At 51.4% G+C, this 19,055-nt stretch overlaps 1 protein-coding gene across 1 annotated transcript in view; it reads right to left on the bottom strand.

Annotated features, from left to right (window-relative positions):
* OTOG (otogelin) overlaps nt 1-18,370 on the bottom strand; it is an 85,749-nt gene extending 67,379 nt beyond the window's left edge. Inside the window, 17 exon segments of the mRNA XM_070384044.1 lie at nt 602-779; nt 1,916-2,048; nt 4,227-4,372; nt 4,852-4,898; nt 5,168-5,276; nt 6,139-6,267; nt 6,671-6,780; nt 7,180-7,286; nt 7,550-7,680; nt 8,502-8,707; nt 10,160-10,278; nt 12,968-13,122; nt 13,290-13,382; nt 14,267-14,342; nt 17,501-17,561; nt 17,726-17,786; nt 18,224-18,370. Of these exon segments, the coding sequence (XP_070240145.1) occupies nt 602-779; nt 1,916-2,048; nt 4,227-4,372; nt 4,852-4,898; nt 5,168-5,276; nt 6,139-6,267; nt 6,671-6,780; nt 7,180-7,286; nt 7,550-7,680; nt 8,502-8,707; nt 10,160-10,278; nt 12,968-13,122; nt 13,290-13,382; nt 14,267-14,342; nt 17,501-17,561; nt 17,726-17,786; nt 18,224-18,320 (1,958 nt within the window). The 5' untranslated portion in view covers nt 18,321-18,370.
* Between the last annotated feature and the right edge of the window lie 685 nt (nt 18,371-19,055).

The raw sequence follows: 19,055 nt of genomic DNA, 5'->3' as shown, positions 1-19,055 counted from the left end.
AGGTGGCTTAATTGACTGCGCCTCCAGGGAAGCCCAAGAATACTGGAGGGGTAGCCTATCCCTTCTCCAGAGGATTTTCCAGACCCAGGAATCGAATCAGTCTCCTGCATTGCAGGTGGATTCTTTACCAGCTGAGCTACCAGGGAAGCCCTAAAGAAACAAATTTAAATGTAGAGGAATAAACAACCAATGATGCATATTTTGCACAGTGAGAACCCATGGGGGTTCTGGAGAAATATCAGACAGTGTCCAGGTGCATATCTTCGGAGAAGGCAATGGCACCCCACTCTAGTACTCTTGCCTGGAAAATCCCATGGGTGGAGGAGCCTGGTAGGCTGCAGTCCATGGGGTCGCTAAGAGTCGGACACGACTGAGCGACTTCACTTTCACTTTTCACTTTTCACTTTCAAGCATTGGAGAAGGAAATGGCAACCCACTCCAGTGTTCTTGCCTGGAGAATCCCAGGGACGGGGAGCCTGGTGGGCTGCTGTCTATGGGGTCGCACAGAGTTGGACACGACTGAAGTGATTTAGCAGCAGGTGCATATCTTAAGGGCCCCGCCTCCCCCTCTCCTTCCGGTTCCGGGGCCCAGGGCACATACAGGAAATCGTCCTGCGTGTTCCCGTTGAAGGTGCCGCAGAGGCCCACGGTGTCCTCCACCCATCGCTGGTCCACCTGCAGGTAGAGCCGCAGTCCTTCGCGGTCGTAGAGCACCCGCACACCCACATTGGTCCTCACACGCAGGAACACCGAGGACAGCCTCCGGATCTCAAAGGCGTCTAGGTACAGAAAGAGAAGGGATGTAGGAAGTTCGGACAAGATCACCCCATCCACCGCGATCACCTGCATAGCCCACACTCACCCCATACCCAGCCCAGTCTTCACACACAGTCAAGCTCTGCCACAAAGAAGTGAAGCTCTGGGTTGGTTTGGGGAGTCCTGAAGAAATCCTGGTCAATGATGAAATCAGGACCCAGGGATAAGCTACCGGAGCAGCCCCAGATGAGAAATTTCTTGCCTCCCTAAGCAATTGGTATGTTTCTTTCTCTAGCAAAAAAGAATTCTGTAACTACCCGTTTTGGGTTTTGTTTTTTTCACAGTGGCCACCAGGAAGTTGAAAATATGATTTCAGATTCAATTGTAGCAATTTTAAAATTTAGATTTAGTTGTAGTGAATTTCACATCTTTTGTGACTTGCTTTGTTTTTAAACCTCTTTACACCCCTTGTATCTTCACTCTTCTCAGCCTTGAGCCCTTACTCTTTATTTTTTCTTTTTAGTTTTTTTGATGCTATTTTATTTCTTAATCATTCTGCCATTTTTGTTAGATTTTGTGGTTCCTACAAGCTATCACAAAGTCCTTGTGAAATCAGAAAGGATAATAATAGAGTGGAAATGGAAGCTGCTGCTGCTAAGTCACTTCAGTCATGTCCAACTCTGTGCGACCCCATAGACAGCAGCCCACCAGGCTCCCCGTCCCTGGGATTCTCCAGGCAAGAACACTGGAGTGGGTTGCCATTTCCTTCTCCAATGCATGAAAGTGAAAAGTGAAATTGAAGTTGCTCAGTTGTGTCCAACTCTTAGGGACCCCATGGACTGCAGCTTACCAGGCTCCTCCACCCATGGGATTTTCCAGGCAAGAGTACTAGACTGGGGTGTCATTGCCTTCTCCGGGAGATGGAAGAGAGCTCCATTAATATCCTTAAGTTAGGAGAAGCCATCATACTGCCATGAAACACACTTCAGTGGGGACAGAGACAATTCTACAAGTCCAGAGTCCATGTTCCTGGGACCAAGGTGTCCCCTGGCCTGATTCACCCAGTACTAGAATGTGAGCTCCTGCCCATATATCAGTGCTTTGCCAGAAGAGCCTGCGCTGCTAACTTTCAGCCAGCTCTTGTCCACCAGGGCCATACCGTCTGTGTAGGGTGGGGTGACCTTGTACTGGTCAAACAGAAGAACATCCCCTGCTTGGGTCAAGGTCACCTGCCTCCGAGGGTCCTGATGCAGAATCACTGACACTGACTGGACACAGACTCCGTCCTGGTTCTAGTGAGAGAGGAAGGCCAAATGGGAAGGATTAGTCTGTCTCCCTGCTGATCCCAACAGAGCCCTCCAAGGCAGGGATGTCAGCACAGTTTGAGGCCAGGGGCAGGCTCCTCACAGAGACCTAAGGGACATTAGGGGTCCTCTAACCAAATGCTCTGATCTGGGGAATGAGAAGGCAGAGGCCCAAGCTGGAGAAGGTTAGTGGCAGAACTAGGATACTACAAATAAAAATGGTAGTCAACTCTCAGGCCATGACACAGAGCAGAGCTGGGCCCCAGATGGCTCAGAGTCCAGTCTCTGAAACACTGGCCTCCCCCACTTGACTGCAACCCAGGATTTAATTTCGTCCTTTTATTGGTGTTTGTGTAGCTCTTTCCATGTGTCACACCCTGCGGAATATCAAGCTCCACTCATAAGCAGGCAGGAAATGAGCTAATATTCTCTGGGCCTCAGGGTCTCATCCCCGAAATGGGCAGTACACACTGGGTCCATTTATACTCCCCTTCCACACAATCATACATGATGAAAGTGATAGAGATAGTCCCTGACCTCATGAAGAATACACACTCGTGAGGGATACAGATTTTAAATAAGGGATTACAAAGTTGGTTAATTATTGTGATCAGTGCTGAAAACAGGTATAGGGTGCTAACGAGACTTAGCCTGCAGAGATAGGAAGGGACATCTTGGCGAATGATAATAATAGTGTAAAAATAATCACAACAATAATATAACACATAGTAATACTATCGATACAATATTATTATAGGGCTTCCCCGGTGGCTCAGTGGTAAAGAATCCGCCTGCCAATGCAGGAGACAAGGGTTTGATTCCTGGTCCGGGAAGACCCCACGTGCATAGAGCAACTGAGCCCATGCCCCACAACTATTGCGCCTGTGCTCTAGAGCCTGGAAACTGCAACTATGGAAGCCCATGTGTTCTAGGGCCTGTGCACAGCAACAAGAGAAGCCACTGCAATGAGAAGCCCGTGCACCACAACTACAGAGTAGCCCCTGCTCACAGCAACTAGAGAAAAAGCCCGTGCATGCAGCAATGAAGACCCAGCACAGCCAAACATTAAAAAAAAAAAAAATGCTCTAAGTCTACAAACAGTAAACGCTGGAGAGGGTGTAAGAAGAGGGAGCCCTCCTACACTGTTAGTGGGAATGTAAACTGATAAACCACTATGGAGAACAGTATGAAGGTTCCTTACAAAAACTAAAAATAGAACTACCACATGATCCAGCCATCCCACTCATGGGCACAGCCCGGGAGAAAACCATAATTTGAAAAGATACAAGCCTGTCAATGTTCATTGCAGCACTATTTACAATAGCCAGGACAAGGAAGCAATATAAGTGTCCACTGACAGAGGAATGGATAAAGAAGATGTAATACATATATACAAGGAATATTACTCAGTCATAAAAAAGAATGAAATAATGCAAGTTTCAGCAACACTGGATGGACCTAGAGATTATCATTCTAAGTGAAGTCAGACAGTGAAAGACAAATATGATATCACTCATATGTGGAATCTAATTTTTAAAATATTATATAAATGAACTTAATTACAAAACAGAAACAGATTTTGAAAACAAGCTTATGGTTAGCCAAGAGGAAATGTGGCATAGAAGGAGGGATATATTAGGATCTTGGGATTAATATACACACACTACTGCATATAAAATAGTTAACCAACAAGGACGTACTGTGTAGCACAGGGAACTCTACTCAGTAATCTGTAATAACCTATATGGGAAAGGTATCTGAAAAAGAATGAATATATGTATATGTATAACTGGATCAGTATGCTGTACACCTGAACCTATCATAACATTGTATATCAACTATATTCCAGTAAAATTTAGAAAACAAAACCAGAAAGAATGACTCACTTTGCTGTACAGCAGAAATTAACACAACATTGTAAATCAAATGTATTTCAATAAATTAAAAAAAAACAACAACAGCCAGGACAGGGAAGTGACTCAGCCAACAGATGTTCTGGAGCCAGAACCCAGTTTGCTGTCCCCTGGCTCTGCCCAGAAACAAAAGACAGCAGGGTGGGGCTGTGGGAGACCCTGAGGCCGTGCCCTAAAGCCCCAGCCTCTCTAGGGGGCGGCAGTCAGGGGCAGCTGGCTGGCTGGAGCCTGGGGTCCCAGCCCTTAAACTTACCAGGCCACATGGGGCATTCTGCAGCGTCACTGTGAATGTGCCCGAGGAGCGGCTCTTGGCCAGGATGTACTGACACGTGGCGGGGAATGTGTAGCGGCGGCCGTCGAAGGTTGTGAAGTGGATGTCACCAGTCACTGAACACTCAGCTGAGGGGCAGAGAGAGGCAGCTGACCAGGGGGGCTGCCCCACAGGGAGTGCCTCTGCCCTGCGGCTCTGAGCACCCAGAGGAGACGGCACCCTGTCCTCAGGAATCGGGGGTGCCTGGAGCCCTGGCCCTCCCTTTGAGAGCCCCGGTCACTGGGGAGAAGCCCCCCAGGTCTGTCTGAAGGGAGACGCAGCTCTCGTCTCCTCTCCCTCTAACTGGAGACCAGGCCCTGAGCATGGAGGCCAGTCTTGGTCCAAGCCCCCACACTCAGGAGGGACCCCATGAAAAACCCTCCCTGCCAGGGCAGAACAAAACCCTTCATCAGTCTGAGCAGTTCTGAGAACACAAAGAGGGGCAGGCGGAGCCAATGGAACTGAGTGAGTGCCCCACCCCAGCTGCAGGCCTGGCCCTCTGAGCTCCCCGGCCCGAAAAGCTGAGGGGCTGAGAGAAGGGGTGGAGTCCAAGTGGGGCCAGACGTACCTGGGCAGACAGACGTGCTGCACACCCACCTGCCCGCAGTGCATGTGCTGAAACACAGAGACCAAGGGAGTAGGGACTCACCCCTGCAGGGCTAGGATAGATGCTAGAGGGCTGCAGAGCTCCTTCCCAGCCCTCAGTCTTCCCAGCTCTAAAATGGGTGGTGGAGAGTCCACCCACAGAGTGGATCTGATGAGATCTGTGACTCAGAGGTGCTGAGTGAGTGCCCCAGGTGATCAGGCTCCTAGAGGGGTGGAGGGGTAGTCCTGATGGAAAGCCCCAGAAGTCACCGTTCCCCTCCCCAGCAGTAGACACAGACCAAGAATTGCAGTCTTCTTTCACCACAGAGCCAGTCGGGTACAGGGTCCCATGGAACTCACAGGGACACTCAGCCGGTGCCACACAGCCCCCATCCTCGAAGATCAGCCCTAGGGTGACAGCAAAGGCCCACTTAACTCACCTCCACTCCTGTTTACAAACCTTTCATAGCGCTCCAGGGCCTGTGATAAAAATCAACTCATCCACACTCTTTCACCACCCAGCTCATTTTCAAACTTTCTCCTGTATAAATGCATGGCTCAGGCCAGATCTGAGTCCCCTTTGAGCAAATAATCCCACCTCCAGACCTTTGCTCTGAGAATGACTCACCCCACACAAAGTGCATGCTGACTAGCTTCTTCTCTCCATCTCTCAGAAGCCTGTCACTGTATCTAGAATCAACTAAGGGGCCACCTCCTCCAGGAAGCCTTCCCTGATAATCTCTCCCCACAAATGAATTCCTGTATCTTTTCTTGTTTGAACTCCTGAGCTGGTCCTCACCATATTATGCCTCAGACTGGAGTTATATATGTAAGTGTCATCACTGCAACCAGACTCAGATTCCTAAAGTCAACAACTGTATCTTTATATTTTTTTATCTCATCCTCACCAAGCAAGCTCTGCACCATTAGATGTGCTGCAGATTTATACACCATGAAAAACAGTACACAGATGGAAGTTTAAAGAAATACATGTGTGATAAGTGAATAAATGAATGCCTGAATACCTTGTCCCCATCTACACACCTTAAAAAGCTCAGTCTCAATGAAACTAAATATCCTGATGAATCTTCAAGAGCTACGGCTCTGCCCCTACCCTTACCTCCCTTAAGCCATTCATTCACTCATTCATGTATTGTTTGTTCCTTCCTTCCTTCGTTCTACAAACAGACATGCTCTGACCCCTGGCTTCACGCTCATCTATGCCAGGCCAGAGAAATGCTGCCAGGCACCCACTGAACCACTAGCATACCGTCAGGGCAGTAGCAGCCGTCCACACAGGCTATCTCGCTGTCCACACAGGATGCCCGCGGCTGGCAGGAGGCCGGGCAGCAGGCGACGCACTCGTTGTAGACAAAGGCCTTCTCCTTGCAGAGCACCGCTTGGAAGGAAGGCAGCATAGTACGGCCTGCCTGCTCCCTTCTGGCCCCAGTTCTGCCAGGACCCAACCAGGGCCTACCCAAGCCCTGGGGGCAGGGGGTGGGGGGCGGGGTAGGAGGGCTTTCTTGGTCCCAGTGGGAGCACCGGGTGACCAGGAAATTAGTGAGAGCCTGGGAGACCCTAAGAGCCACTCATTGCACTTGGTGGCCCCAGGTCAGTCCCTCCCTCTCTGAGCCTCAGTTTTCCCATCTGTCTCATGGGGATGGAACCTCAGGGCTTAACACTCCTGATCACTGTGGTTCTCAGCAGGACAGGACATTGACTTGAGGCCTGGGAATGCCACCCACAGCCCCAGGACAGAGCTTGTCTGTATCCCTCCCTGCCCACAATCAGGCTGCACCTACTGCATGACTGGAGCTGGTTCCTCCACCCCTGCAGCGGCCGACCTGCCTGGGCACATGCCCGGGCATACTCTGCCAGTGCCCGGCACCATGTGGCTTCATCGCCTGCTGATCTGTGCAGGGAAGCCGAGGATATAAGATTCAACCTGCAGCCAGCCCCCCAGCACCCAATGGAGTCTGCCAGGGCTCAGACTCTACAGCTGGGAAAGGTAGCCAGGGGAGGCAGCTAGGCAGACCCCTAGACTGGAGGTCGGAAAATCTGGGCTCTCGTCTCAGCATTGCCCCTGACTGATGAGACCCGGGGGTGGTCAGGCCCCATTTATGGGCCTTGATTGAATGAGGACAGTCTGTCCCACCCATGCAAATACATAAGCATTTCAGAACTTTGTGAAGCATATCTGTTACTGCCTGGGATCATCAAGCTCAGTGGCCCACGTGCTGAGCCCCCGCCCACTACTGGGAGAGGTCTCCCCACAGCCCAGTACCACCCTCGCTCCTGGGTCCCCACTCACTGGCAGAGATCGCTGGTACAGCTGGCCATGAAGGGCAGAGGGCTGACGTAGGCATGGCAGGTGTCAAAGGGGGGTCTCAGCAGTGCCTCACAGCGGTCATACACACCCTGGGGTGTGGGCCAGGAGCCAGAGCTGGAGGCTGGCAGGGCCACACGCGGCCCTCTGACTTCACCCGTCCCATGCAGCACCCCAACTTGGGCCCAGGGGAGAGAAAGAGGAGGATGGAGAGGAGACGGAAGGGGTGTGGACACCAACAACCTTGGTCCCCTGCAGCCAGTGACTTTCTAAGAAGTATACAGGAAACCAACCTAAGCCAGACACTAGGTGGGGTTAGGGGGCCAGAGTTGGGGGGTCAGCCCAGGAGCCACACCTGCATGGTTCCCGGGGTCTGCTGCAGGCATGGAGGGCGGGGCAGGGAGGAGGTCGTGGGACCTGGAGGCTGGTTGGGGGCCTGCTCCTGCCAGCTGTGCACGAACTCCGCCACATCATCCGTCAGCTTCCCTGTAGGGCAGAACAAACATGACCGCAGGTGGGGGCCACAGGGGAGGCAGGTGGAGCCGAAGAGATGCCAAGAGAAAGGCAGGGCGTTGAAAAACCAGCCTCATGAGCTACCATTCCAGTCTGCATTTCCCTACAGAGCCATTCTCCTGAAAGAGTTGTTTGCTAAGCATAGTCAAGAATGCTCAAGACCCTGAAGGTTCCAGGAAGTGGCTCCCTGCTGCTCTAAACTCAGAAAAGCAACACCATGCCATCGAGAGGCAATGAACGTATGAGTCTGAACAAGCTCCCATGCGTCTCTGAGCATGAGGTTCCCATGTGTGAACAGGGCAAACCATCCCCTTGTGAATTTATCGCTAGGACTACAAGAGACGCTATGGGTCAAGTGTTCAGTGTGTTGTGGCTGCTCATAGGTGGCACTTTCTCTCTGGCCAGAGTTGCTATGATTTGGTCTAAACTCTTCACTTTAACTTCCTGCCTCTCCAGCTGGAGCCTTTTTCTCCCTGGCTCCCTCTGGCCCCTGCACCCTGCAGTCCCCTCAGCCCCTCCATCCCCTAGACACCTTGCAGGGCCAGCGCCACCTGGCAGTGTCCATTAGATCCTCACGCAACCTAAGTAGAAATTCTCATTACATCTATTTCACAAATGAGGAAACTGAGGTCCAGAGTGGTTAAAACACAGTTGGAAGAGGCCTCTGACCTCCCCCCAGGTCTTTATACCATGACCCCAGGGTTCTGTGCCACGTTCCTTCCCACTCCTCCCAGCCCAGCCTATCCCCCACCCCGACCAAAACCCCTTTGGCGGCCACCTGGCCTGCGCCTCACCATAGCTGGTCACCAGGTCATCCTGGGGGTCGGCATTGTTGTTCCCACACAGCCCATGGGTCCAGCCTAGGAACTCTGGACTCATTTTAATGTAAACAGCTGAGGTGCCATCCCAGGCAAGCGTGAAGGCCGACTGAAGCCGCACGAGGACATAGCCAGCAAGCAGCTGTAGACGCAGGTTCCCCATCACGTGAGGCAGCTGGAGCCTGCAGGATACAGCCCAGAGCTTCAGGGCGTCCACATCACCTCCCCCAGCCCAGGCCCTTCACCAGGGGACCACCATCCTCTACCCGCAGGACCCACCATGTGCACAGGATCAGCCTCACCCCCTGGCCACTGACACCACAGGCTTTAAGGTCCCTATTTTCCTTCCCCCTGACTTCTTGGGTGCTTGGAAGTCCACAGTCAGAAAGGGGTTTCCTTGGTTTTCAGAGTTTTAAAGTTGCTTTTCACAAGTACAATTTCCCTTGCTCTCTGGAATCACAGTGAAGACAATCACGGGATTTTGAGCACTAATAGTGGTAACTTTTTATACAAAAATTATTAACATATATTTTATTGATGGTGTTTCAATAAATAAAGGGCAGTTAGTCAAGCAGAAAATAATACTTAAAAAATAAAACTGCAATTTCCCTGGCAGGAATAAATCTTAGAGTGACTGAAATTGCCAGTTTATTTTTTTAGACAGGAGTGACGATATAAACAGACATCCACTTTGCTTATATTTTTGGTGGGAAGCAAGAAAGGAGTTGGAAGAGAAAAAGAAAAAGCCAAGAGAGAAGACAAACAGGACATGAAGGAAAGAGTTCAGGGCTCCAGCAATCTTAATATCCTCCCCTGTTTTACTGGCACAGACTCTCTTAGCCGATCTGGAATTTAGCAACATTAACACAGATGAAAATCCGGAGGAAAGCAAAAGGAGTGTCTAACCAGTCAGAGCCAGAACCAAAAGAGCCAGCTACCAAGGCTTCATTCACAGGGAAACACTGTGGATCTTCAGTTCTATACTCAGCACCAGAAAGCTTGGCTACCCCGTTTCCAGGTCTGAAGCAGGAAATGAGAAAAGGGAGAAGGGTCAGTGCAGGAGGGTCCCCCTAACAGCAAGATGAAGTGGCAGGGGACAGCCAAGGAAGGAGAGTCCAGTGAAGAAGAGGTGCAAGAAAGATTTCCGAAAGGACCATAGTCTGGAGCCTATTGATGTAGGAAGCTGGGACTTCACCCCTTAAATAGTCCCTCAGTCATCCCTGAGGTCCCAACAAGGTAAGTGACAGTCAAATGACCCCATGCCATCAGAAAAGGGTGAAAGTGTGCTCAAAGTCTGCTCTGATGAGGTTTGAACTATATAGGATACATTCAGGAAGATTTCCTTTAACTTGTGGAAGCAAAAACCTGTTAATCATGCCTATACAGCTATCTGGGAAACTTCGCTCATTGCCTGAAAATGTATTGTCTGCAAACCCACAGGGCCTGAGAGTTCCAGAAAATCATAAGGGACTCGTCTTTCTGTAAGCCCAGCTGATCTGCCAGTATGTTTCTGCCATAGAGGTGGAGATTCTGTTTGCCCCCAGAAAACAACTCGAGAAGGGCAGATGCTCAGCCATCTCCCACCACCCACACCAGGGAGTAGGGGAGCTCAGGGCAGAAGGTGCTGGAGTTACCTCACGCCTCCACGGGTGACCTCCTTGGCCAGATGGATCTCCTGCTCGCCCGCAAAGAAGAGGCTGACAGACCTGGAGCAGGTGTAGGGGAAGGAGCCGCACTGCGGGGCGTTGTGCACCTGGGGGGGATTTCAGAGGCCACTGAGCAAGCTCCTGCCACTCACCTGGCCCCCAGCTTCGGCTATGGGCCCAGAGGCACCCTGTTGAGCTCCCACTAATGCTGGACTGCTGCCCGCGGCATGCCGAGCACCTGTCCTCTGTCATCTCTCCCGGTCCCCACAGCACCACAGGGAGGTCAGAGCTATCTTTACCTGCACCTCAGAGAGGAGGTGGCTCGTGCTCAGAGAGGTGAAGGGACACAGGTGACACGCACACAGCCAGGATTCCAATCCAACTGTGCTGTCTCCCTATTTCTGGACGTTTTTTTGTTTATCCACCCCAGCTTATCCCATCAGATTGAAAGCCCAGTTATATACTCACACCATCTCACACTCATAATGAACACAACACACATCTCAAATAGGTACATCAGAGGGCACTCTCAATGCTCACACTATAAATACACACTCCTACCACCACCCTGGTAGAGGCGGCTTAGCTGTCCCCTACACATACGTATCACTCCTGAGTTGCCTGACACATGTGTGTCTCCTCTGCCCCCGCTCAGACAGAACCTACACCTCCAAAGCCACAGCACCCAAGGAAAGCAGGCAGGGGCTCTCAGAGTTTAGGGAAAAGTCTGAAATGTACCTCTGCCAAATGTGAAAATCCATCCCATGAGTGAACAAACCTTCCACTAGATTATTGTTAAACATGGTTAGGCGGGCTGGAGCCATTTCAACTAAAAGTAGGACCTGTCAAAGCCATTCCATAGCCTAAATATTTTTCAAACTTTTGTGACCATGACCCATAGTGAGAAATATATACACATATAAATTAAATAAAACAAAAAGCTTTACAAAATAATATTCACCACTATTAATGTGCAAAGCATTTCTACAACATTTTCTATTTATATTCTCTTTTGTCTTTTTTTTTCACGCTGGTTATGACTTATTAAGGCTTCCCTGGTGGCTCAGAAGCTAAAGTGTCTGCCTGCAATGCGGGAGACCTGGGTTCGATCCCTGGGTCGGGAAGATCCCCTGGAGAAGGAAATGGCAACCCTCTCCAGTATTCTTGCCTGGAGAATCCCATGGACGGAGGAGCTTGGTGGGCTACAGTCCACGGGGTCACAAAGAGTCAGACACGATTGAATGAGTGACTTGACTTGACTTAACTATGACTTATTACTTTTTCATTTCATAACTCATGAATGTGTGGCACCCCACTGGTCTAGGTAATCATAACAGATTAGTCACTCAGTCATGTCCAACTCTTTTTGACCCCATGAACCGTAGCCCACCAGGTTCCTCTGTCCATGGAATTCTCCAGGCAAGAATACTGAAGTGGGTTGCCATTCCCTTCTCCCGGGGATCTTTCCAACCTAGGAATCAAACCTGGGTCTCGTGCATTGCAGGCGGATTTTTTTTTTTTTTTACCATCTGAGCCACCATAAAATGATACAGTCATGATGTATGATACCCATGATACTCTGAGGCGAAGAAGGTCAGGGTCCCTGGTCCATCCAGGACCTGGCCCCCAGACAGTCCCTTGGCAGGGCTATGCCTGAGACAGAAGGGGCACACCCAGCTGGCAGAGGGGCGACACTGAGCACCACGCTCTCCCCCATCTCCCAACCCCTCAGCCTAACTCCATGCTGGCCAAGGTGCCCTCCAGCACAGCAGCCTCCCCAGCTAGACCCTTCTCCAGGTAGAGACTATACCTGCAGGTGACTGCCACTTGACACACAGGGTAAATGTGAAAATCAGATCTGTCTGACCATGAGACTGTGACTCTCACATGTGTTCATACACAAGACAAGCTTTTACTGAGCATTAATCCAGGTACTGGGAACAGCAATGGCAAAGACATGGTCCCTGCCTAGAAAACTTACATCTGAAGAGGAGACCAACCCAGAAACAGATTTTTGTAAGAGAAACACAATGATAAGGTAAGGGTGTGGAACTCTGGTTCCACAGAAAGGAGCCCCTGAGCCCACTCAGGAGGTCAGAGCATGCAAAAAATCTTAGAAGAGGTCACCCTAAGCTGAGTCACTCAGGACCTCTACCATTTCCTCTGTGGCACCACGCTCTTTCTTATCTAAGGTTCATACCATAGCATCCGGTGTTCCTTTGACCTAGAGTGTTCTCCTGTCTGTACCCAACCCTTCACTTGTCCAGCTCTAATTCATTCTTCAAATACCAATGTAAATATCACTTCCTGCAGCAGGAAGCCCTCCCTGATCACCATCTTTCCCAATAGGCAAGGTTAGGTTTCCATCACATGCTCTTCTAACTGTTTGACATTCTCCTCTATTGCACTCAGTGGCACTTGAAATGATTCATTTGACTTGATGTCTGTTTTCCCATTAGACTGTAAGTTACATGAGGACAGAGACCACATCTGTGGTGTTGTCCACAGGGCCAGCACCAGGCCTTGTGCCAGGAAAAGAGTACAACTATGCACTTAATAAATACTTGGTGAATGAGAGACTAAGTGAGTGAATGGCCAGGGGCACCCAGAAGTGAGTGGATGAGTGAGAACCACGGAGCCTTCAGCTGCCTCCAGGTGCAGAAGCCCTGGGCAGAAGCTGGGAGGGTGAAGGAAAGCGCCAGCCTCTTTAACTCTGCCGAGCAGAGCCCAGGCCAACCAAGCCTTCAGGGCCTAGAGGAACCTTCCCGGACAGGCAGGGGGCAGTGAACACCTCACCTGGACTGAGAAGATCTGCCCCTCAGGTTCATGGTGCCCCACCAGAGTGTAGCTGCCCTTCCCAGACAGGTAGTAGTAGAGGCCATCAAACGTCTCCACGTGATGCTGTCCCCACGCCCGGCAGATGCTGTCTCTCTCAGGGCCGGCATTGTATACTGAGCCAGGGACAAAAAGGGCACCTCTGTGTAGCAGCAGTGGACACTGAGCCCAAGGCTAGTGGGTTCGATGCCCACTCCCTCTAACCCAGACCCCTGAGTCTCAGGTCCACAGATTTTCTTAAACCTGTGGCCCCTCCCAGAGGCAGAATGGAGCCCAGACTCACCCATCTGGCAACGCGGCCCGGTAGCATTGAAGCGCCTGCAGTCACAGAAGGCCGGGTGCACACATTCGCCCCCGTTGAAGCAGGAGAACAAGTCTGCAAGGGAGACGCAAAGCATCGCCCCATCAAGCTGAGAATGGCAGAATCCATTGATGCAGCACCTCCGTCTCGATGGGACTCCAGGCCCCCACTTCCCAGAGCGACATGGAACTCAGATCCCCATCACAGCGAGCCCCAACTTTCCTCAGGAGCTGGCTTTGATGGGGGCAGGAGCAGGGTGCCTCAGACAGCTGCCCCACCCTCTCCCTAATAGGCTGTGAAGTCTGAGTACTGACCTTTGGTATGTATCAACGGCCCCAGGCCAGCCCCACCTAGGCCTTCAGTTTCCTAAGCTAAAAGTTCTTGGCCACCAGGCAAGGCATCAAAGCTGTGAATACGGAGCATGAGGGGTGAGCAGGAGCCTGCCCAGAGCTTTTCATGGACTGCTCTTCCTCATCGCTCCATAAGCTTAGGGGAAGAGTCCGTAGTGTAAACCAAGGAATACACTTGGAATGTAGTAGAAAGGAAGGCCTCAGAGGATGAGAGGACAAAGCAGAGTGGCGTGTGGCAAGGGAGGGAGCCATAATGTGAGAAGAGGGACCACAGACAGAGACCAGGTGAGGGGAGAGGCCACAAAATAGTAGAGAGAGGCTACAGACACAGAGTGATATCCAGGGGGAAAACCACCACTAAATAAGAAGCTCAACCTCACTGGAGTCAGACAGTGTGAGGGGGGACAGCCACAGGGGCATGGTCGTGAGACCAGGACACTCCTCAGGCAGGAAGGAGAAAGCAGAGTAGAGCTGGACGCTGGGGCTGGGGACAGTGGAAAGAGACCCCCTGCAGGGAAAAGAGGTCCCAGGAGGCCCCAAGACAAGCCCCGGGCTTCCCTCACAGGCCTTTCTGCCTCCCACGAGCCCCAGGGAAGGAGGGGCACTTACAAGACGGTGCACATTTGGCCCGATGGAGCCGCCTTTCCCAGGAAGACATGGCCAAGGAGTCCAGGACTTCAGCTTCCTCCTTTTATAGACAGGAGACAGAAAAGAATTCAATCAAGGGCTGACCTCAGGGATGGCGGGCTTCCTGGAGGTCACAGCCCTTCCTGTTCACTACCTGGAGGGAGGCAGGCCCTCTGCTGCTGGGTGCCCCAGTTACTCAGCCCACCTCTGAGAAGCCTGGAGGCAGGATTTTCAGGTGGCTTGAGGCCTGGTTTACACCCTCCAGAGTGGCATCTCACTGGCAGGCTGGGGAGGCCTGTAGCCTGAACACAACCCCCTCCCCTCCATGCTCCAGTGTCCCCTGGCCTCTCCCAACTCCCTCCCTAGTAAACCTTTGTATGCTCCACAGCCCAGCACAAAACCCTCTTGTCTGGAGAACAAACACAACACCTCCTCACCACAGAAACCATACGGGCCAGAGCTCAGAAACAAAGGCAGCCCCTCAATCCTGGGCAGGGGAACATCCCCCACCCCAACTTAGCCTTTTGGGCTCTTCTATCAGCAAAAACAATGCCTCACGGATCACAACCCGCCGTTGGAACTCGTCCGAGTCAGAACTCTCCCTGATACCACACACCTGAGGACAAAGGCAAAGCCCCGCTGAGATCCTGTTTTCCAGACCAGAAGCCCCATCCCATGGTCTCTTGAGATACGAACATCTGAAATCAGGACTTCCGAGAACATCATTGCACTGTGTTCAGTCCCTCTCAGAACTCCAGCCTGAGGGTCTGAAGTCACCTAGGACCGGGACCCTTGGCACAGTAGGATCCTCACTCTCAGGGCCTAAGTCCTCTCATTGGAACAACTTCTGGGACTGGGGGCCCAGCCTGGCCCAGGTACAGGGAACACGTGCTCACAGGGCTGACAAGGCACGAACCACACTGAGGGTGTTTGTCTCATATATTTTCTCCTCACTATCACCTCCTCATCCCTGGGCTAAATCCCCAGCGTCTCGCAAAGACTAGGAACACAGAAGTATTCAGAACCCTTGGTCCCTGGAGCCCAACCCCAGCTCTTTGTCCCTCCTGTGGGTTGTACTTCTCCACCTCCTGCCTGGCCTGTGCTGCAACGAATCGAGGCCATTTCTGGAGAAGAATTTTAAATCCTTTCCAAATGATTCATCTTCAGTATAGATGGGGAGTTCTTAATCATTTTTATGCCATGAATCCCTCTGACAATCTAGTGACGATTATGGGCCCCTTCTTGCAACAGATGTTTCTAAGTATGTAAAATAAAACATAAGATTATAAAGGATATCAAACATATTGCAATGCAGCAATCAAATATTTTATAAAAATGAGTAATGGTAATATTTGTGCTTTTTTATTAATACATTAAATCACAGGACCAAGCGACAGGCCATACCACTGCCAGCATGCAGGAGCAGTGAGCATAGATGCGATCTGGAGACAGCGACAATTGCAAGCTGAGAGCAAAATACCTGTGATTTCTACTAATGAGAGTCACAGACACTGCTAATATTCTGTGGTCTGTAACATCTAGCAGTAATTAAAGGGAAGACTAAATTTCAGTTCCATTGAGGTTTCCATAAATAACAATGCATTTTTCCCCCATCCAAGTTCATGGACTTCTGGTCTACACCAGCAATCCTCTGGAGAATGGCTGAGCTCTATAGAGTGAGGCAGCACAGAAATGAAGGGTGGTGAGCTACTGGTCTGAGACCTCCCCTTCCCTTACTTAAGAGGGCATTCCAGGCAGAAGCCTTTGAGGGATCCCCAGGTTCACTTTTAAGTAGCCTGATTCCTGCCCAGCCTCCTCCACCTCCAGTTGCCTTCAAGGAGGGCCATTCTAACCCCTTGTTTGTTCTAAGGAGTAATGTGAGGAACCTACTGGGGTTGCCTGGTCTGGATGATTCTCCAAGGAAAAGAAGGGGAGGCCTACCCTGTAATCCAGCAAGGAAAGAAGCCCTCTAGGGGAATGAAGTGCTTGGGTAGGAGGATCATTACGCCACTAAATTACAGAGTCGGACACGACTGAAGCGACTTAGCAGCAGCAGCAGCAGCAGAACATGCTAGCTAGAAGACCTTGCTCTGCCTGTGCCCTGAGGGCCCGGCAAACCATCCACCTGCCTCAGTATCCCCATCCATAAAAAGAATGATGAAAACATTTTAAAAATAAAATAAAAACTAAATAAAAAGAATGACGACATTATCTTTCAGTTCAATCTGGGGCCTGGAGAAATGGGAAAAAAAGATACAAAACCCCCACATAATCCAGACATTCAAAAGTAAGCATGCCTCCTCCTTCCTTGGGATCTTCATATCTATTTCAAAAGGGCAGGTATTTGGGACACATTGTTTTCTATTTTAAAAGATGCTTCCATCCTGCTGGCACAAAGAGCTCCCCAGAGCGGATCCCAAGGGCCAGGGTGTGTAAACTGAGGCTCAAGATTCTCTGGGAACCTGATATTGGGTGGGCTGTATTTGTATCATGTTTGTGGTTGTAGAGAGGAGACAGACGCAAGCCAAGACTAGAAAAGGAACCTGAATCACTTGATCCAGAGACCGACCGAAGTTTGGCAAAGAAAGAAAAGCATCACCTCTTCCTAAAGTACAGAGGATCTGATGTATGACAGAAACCCACAAAATTCTGTAAAGCAATCATCCTTCAATCAAAAAAATTTTTTTAAAAAGTAATAAAGCACAGAGGACCTGGGGAGGGTGGGCAACAGGGAATGGTCAGGACTTAGAGGATGGCTCTGCTTTTCAACCAACCCTTCCTTGCAGGCCTCACCAGAGGGCCTCAAAGCAGCATCGCTGGGGATGCTCAGGGGATGAAGAGGGACCTCTGACAGGGTTTAGGCCAGGCAGGGAATAGAGAACTCCACTCTCCCAAACCCTCATCTTCCCGCTTTCACCCAGGAAAGGAAAGAACTGAGCTGTCTCCTGACGGCGACTCTGTGCCCTCTTCCTCTAAAACACAATTTATAAATAAACAAAAGTTGGCTATAGGGCCCCAAGAGATTAGGAAAGTGGAAGCAGAAATATCCTATAAATTTGCATTCTTCAGACACATACTAAGAATCTTGTTGGTCCCCTTTTGAATAACTGTAGAAACATACTTCCTGCCACCTACAGAGCTCCCAGACAGCCTCAAACCCAGACAGAAATAAGCCCCTGCCCAGTGAAGTGACCCCTTCCCCAGGCCTCCCCTTACCTGGCCTCCCATCACCGTGGTAGCATCCCCTATGGCAAGGACTGCCTCCTGATGGCTGTGGCTAGGTGAGAAACAAGCCTGGTGTGGGTGAAGGGAGAGGAGTGGGCCATGCCCCCCCACCATCCCAGGCCCATCCTGTCCCCTGTGCTAACCCCTGAGGTCACCCATGCCAGGAATGAAGATGGAACCAGTGAGCGGGGTAGCTAGCAGTTCTTGCCTACTCACCTGGGATCCTGGGCTGGCTCAGGCTGCAGCTCTGCATTGCCTCGGGGTGTGGGTGCTGCGGCTAGGGGGTGGGGGGATTACTCTCCACTCCTTATGCCTCCCACCCCTTCTCACCCCGTTCCCCACCTGCTGGGAAGCCTCTCTCATACCTGCATCACCCCCATTCTCTCTCCCTGCAGCCTTCTCAAATCCTTTCTCCCCCTCCGTGGGGTCTCTTTTCCAACAAGGGTTTCCCTCTTCCTTCCCACTCTCTGTGCCCCAGTTCTCTCTGGTTCCCCCTCCTTGGATCTCTTCCACGCTGCCCAGCTTGGAAGCCATTCCCCTGACTGCGGCTGGCCTTTCTTTCCTTCTGCGGTCCCTCTCCCTGGACCCACTCCCTGGCTGTCCCCCTGCCCTCCCTCAAACCTTCTTTCTTTACCCTCTCTCCAGCTGGCCCAGGTCTGTCGCTCTAAACGTTCTCCCAGGTTCCTGGCCTCCCCTAGTCCACACCCCTCTCACCGAGAGACTGCAGTGGCGGAAACTCCCCTGCCGGCTCACCCCGGGGCAGCCAGACGCAAGCTAGGAGCAGGCAGAACACTGGCGCCGGGGCCCCCATAGGGGCGCGCGGGGACTGGGAAGCTGAGCGCAGGACCAAGTCCGAGTGCCTCTCCCGCGAAGGCAGAGCCACACCTCCACTGGTTGGAGGCCGCCGGGCCTCTTGCTCTCTTGCCCCGGGATACCCTTGGCTCCGCCTCCCAGGCACTTGGCTCCGCCCCGAACTAGAGAGACAGGACCGCCCAACTTATTACCATAATTTAGGAGCCTGACCGGTGTGCGGGGCGTGGGGGGTGGCCGCCTTTGTTCTTCTTGGTCTGTGGCTGCCCCTCCCGGAGGGAGGTTGGATTCAGATCACACTCAGCGCTAAGTCCCTTGGAGGAGCAAGGAGGCAGGCAGTCTGTGCAGCTTCCAACATCCCTTGCTCCTCAGAGATCCCTGGTCCAGGAACCTGGGTTCTGGAAGCCCCTTACTGGGTTCTTGGAGACCCAGGATGCTGGTATAAGTCTGGTCCTATGCATTCCTTTTACAGAGGTCCCAGGAGGCGCAACTCAGTGATCAGTGGCAGAGCCATGGCTCAGGCCTGCAGAGTCCTAGCCTGTGCTTACACCATTTTCCACTACAGCTTCCTGGGTCCCCAAGACCCCACTCTACCCCTAGTTTTGCGCTAGGGATCCAACCTCTAGAAGCTAGATCATGCCTTAGTCCTCTGTGTGTCCAGCACTAGCTCAGGCCCCAGTTCAGGATATGTTGACTAACAGAAATGCCTTACACTCAGATATTATTGGTTCCATTG

This window comes from Bos mutus, chromosome 15 (assembly GCF_027580195.1).
Source record: "Bos mutus isolate GX-2022 chromosome 15, NWIPB_WYAK_1.1, whole genome shotgun sequence".
NCBI classification, from domain to species: domain Eukaryota; kingdom Metazoa; phylum Chordata; class Mammalia; order Artiodactyla; family Bovidae; genus Bos; species Bos mutus.
The sequence above is the reverse complement of the archived record's forward strand: the minus strand, read 5'-3'. Positions and strand labels throughout refer to the sequence as shown.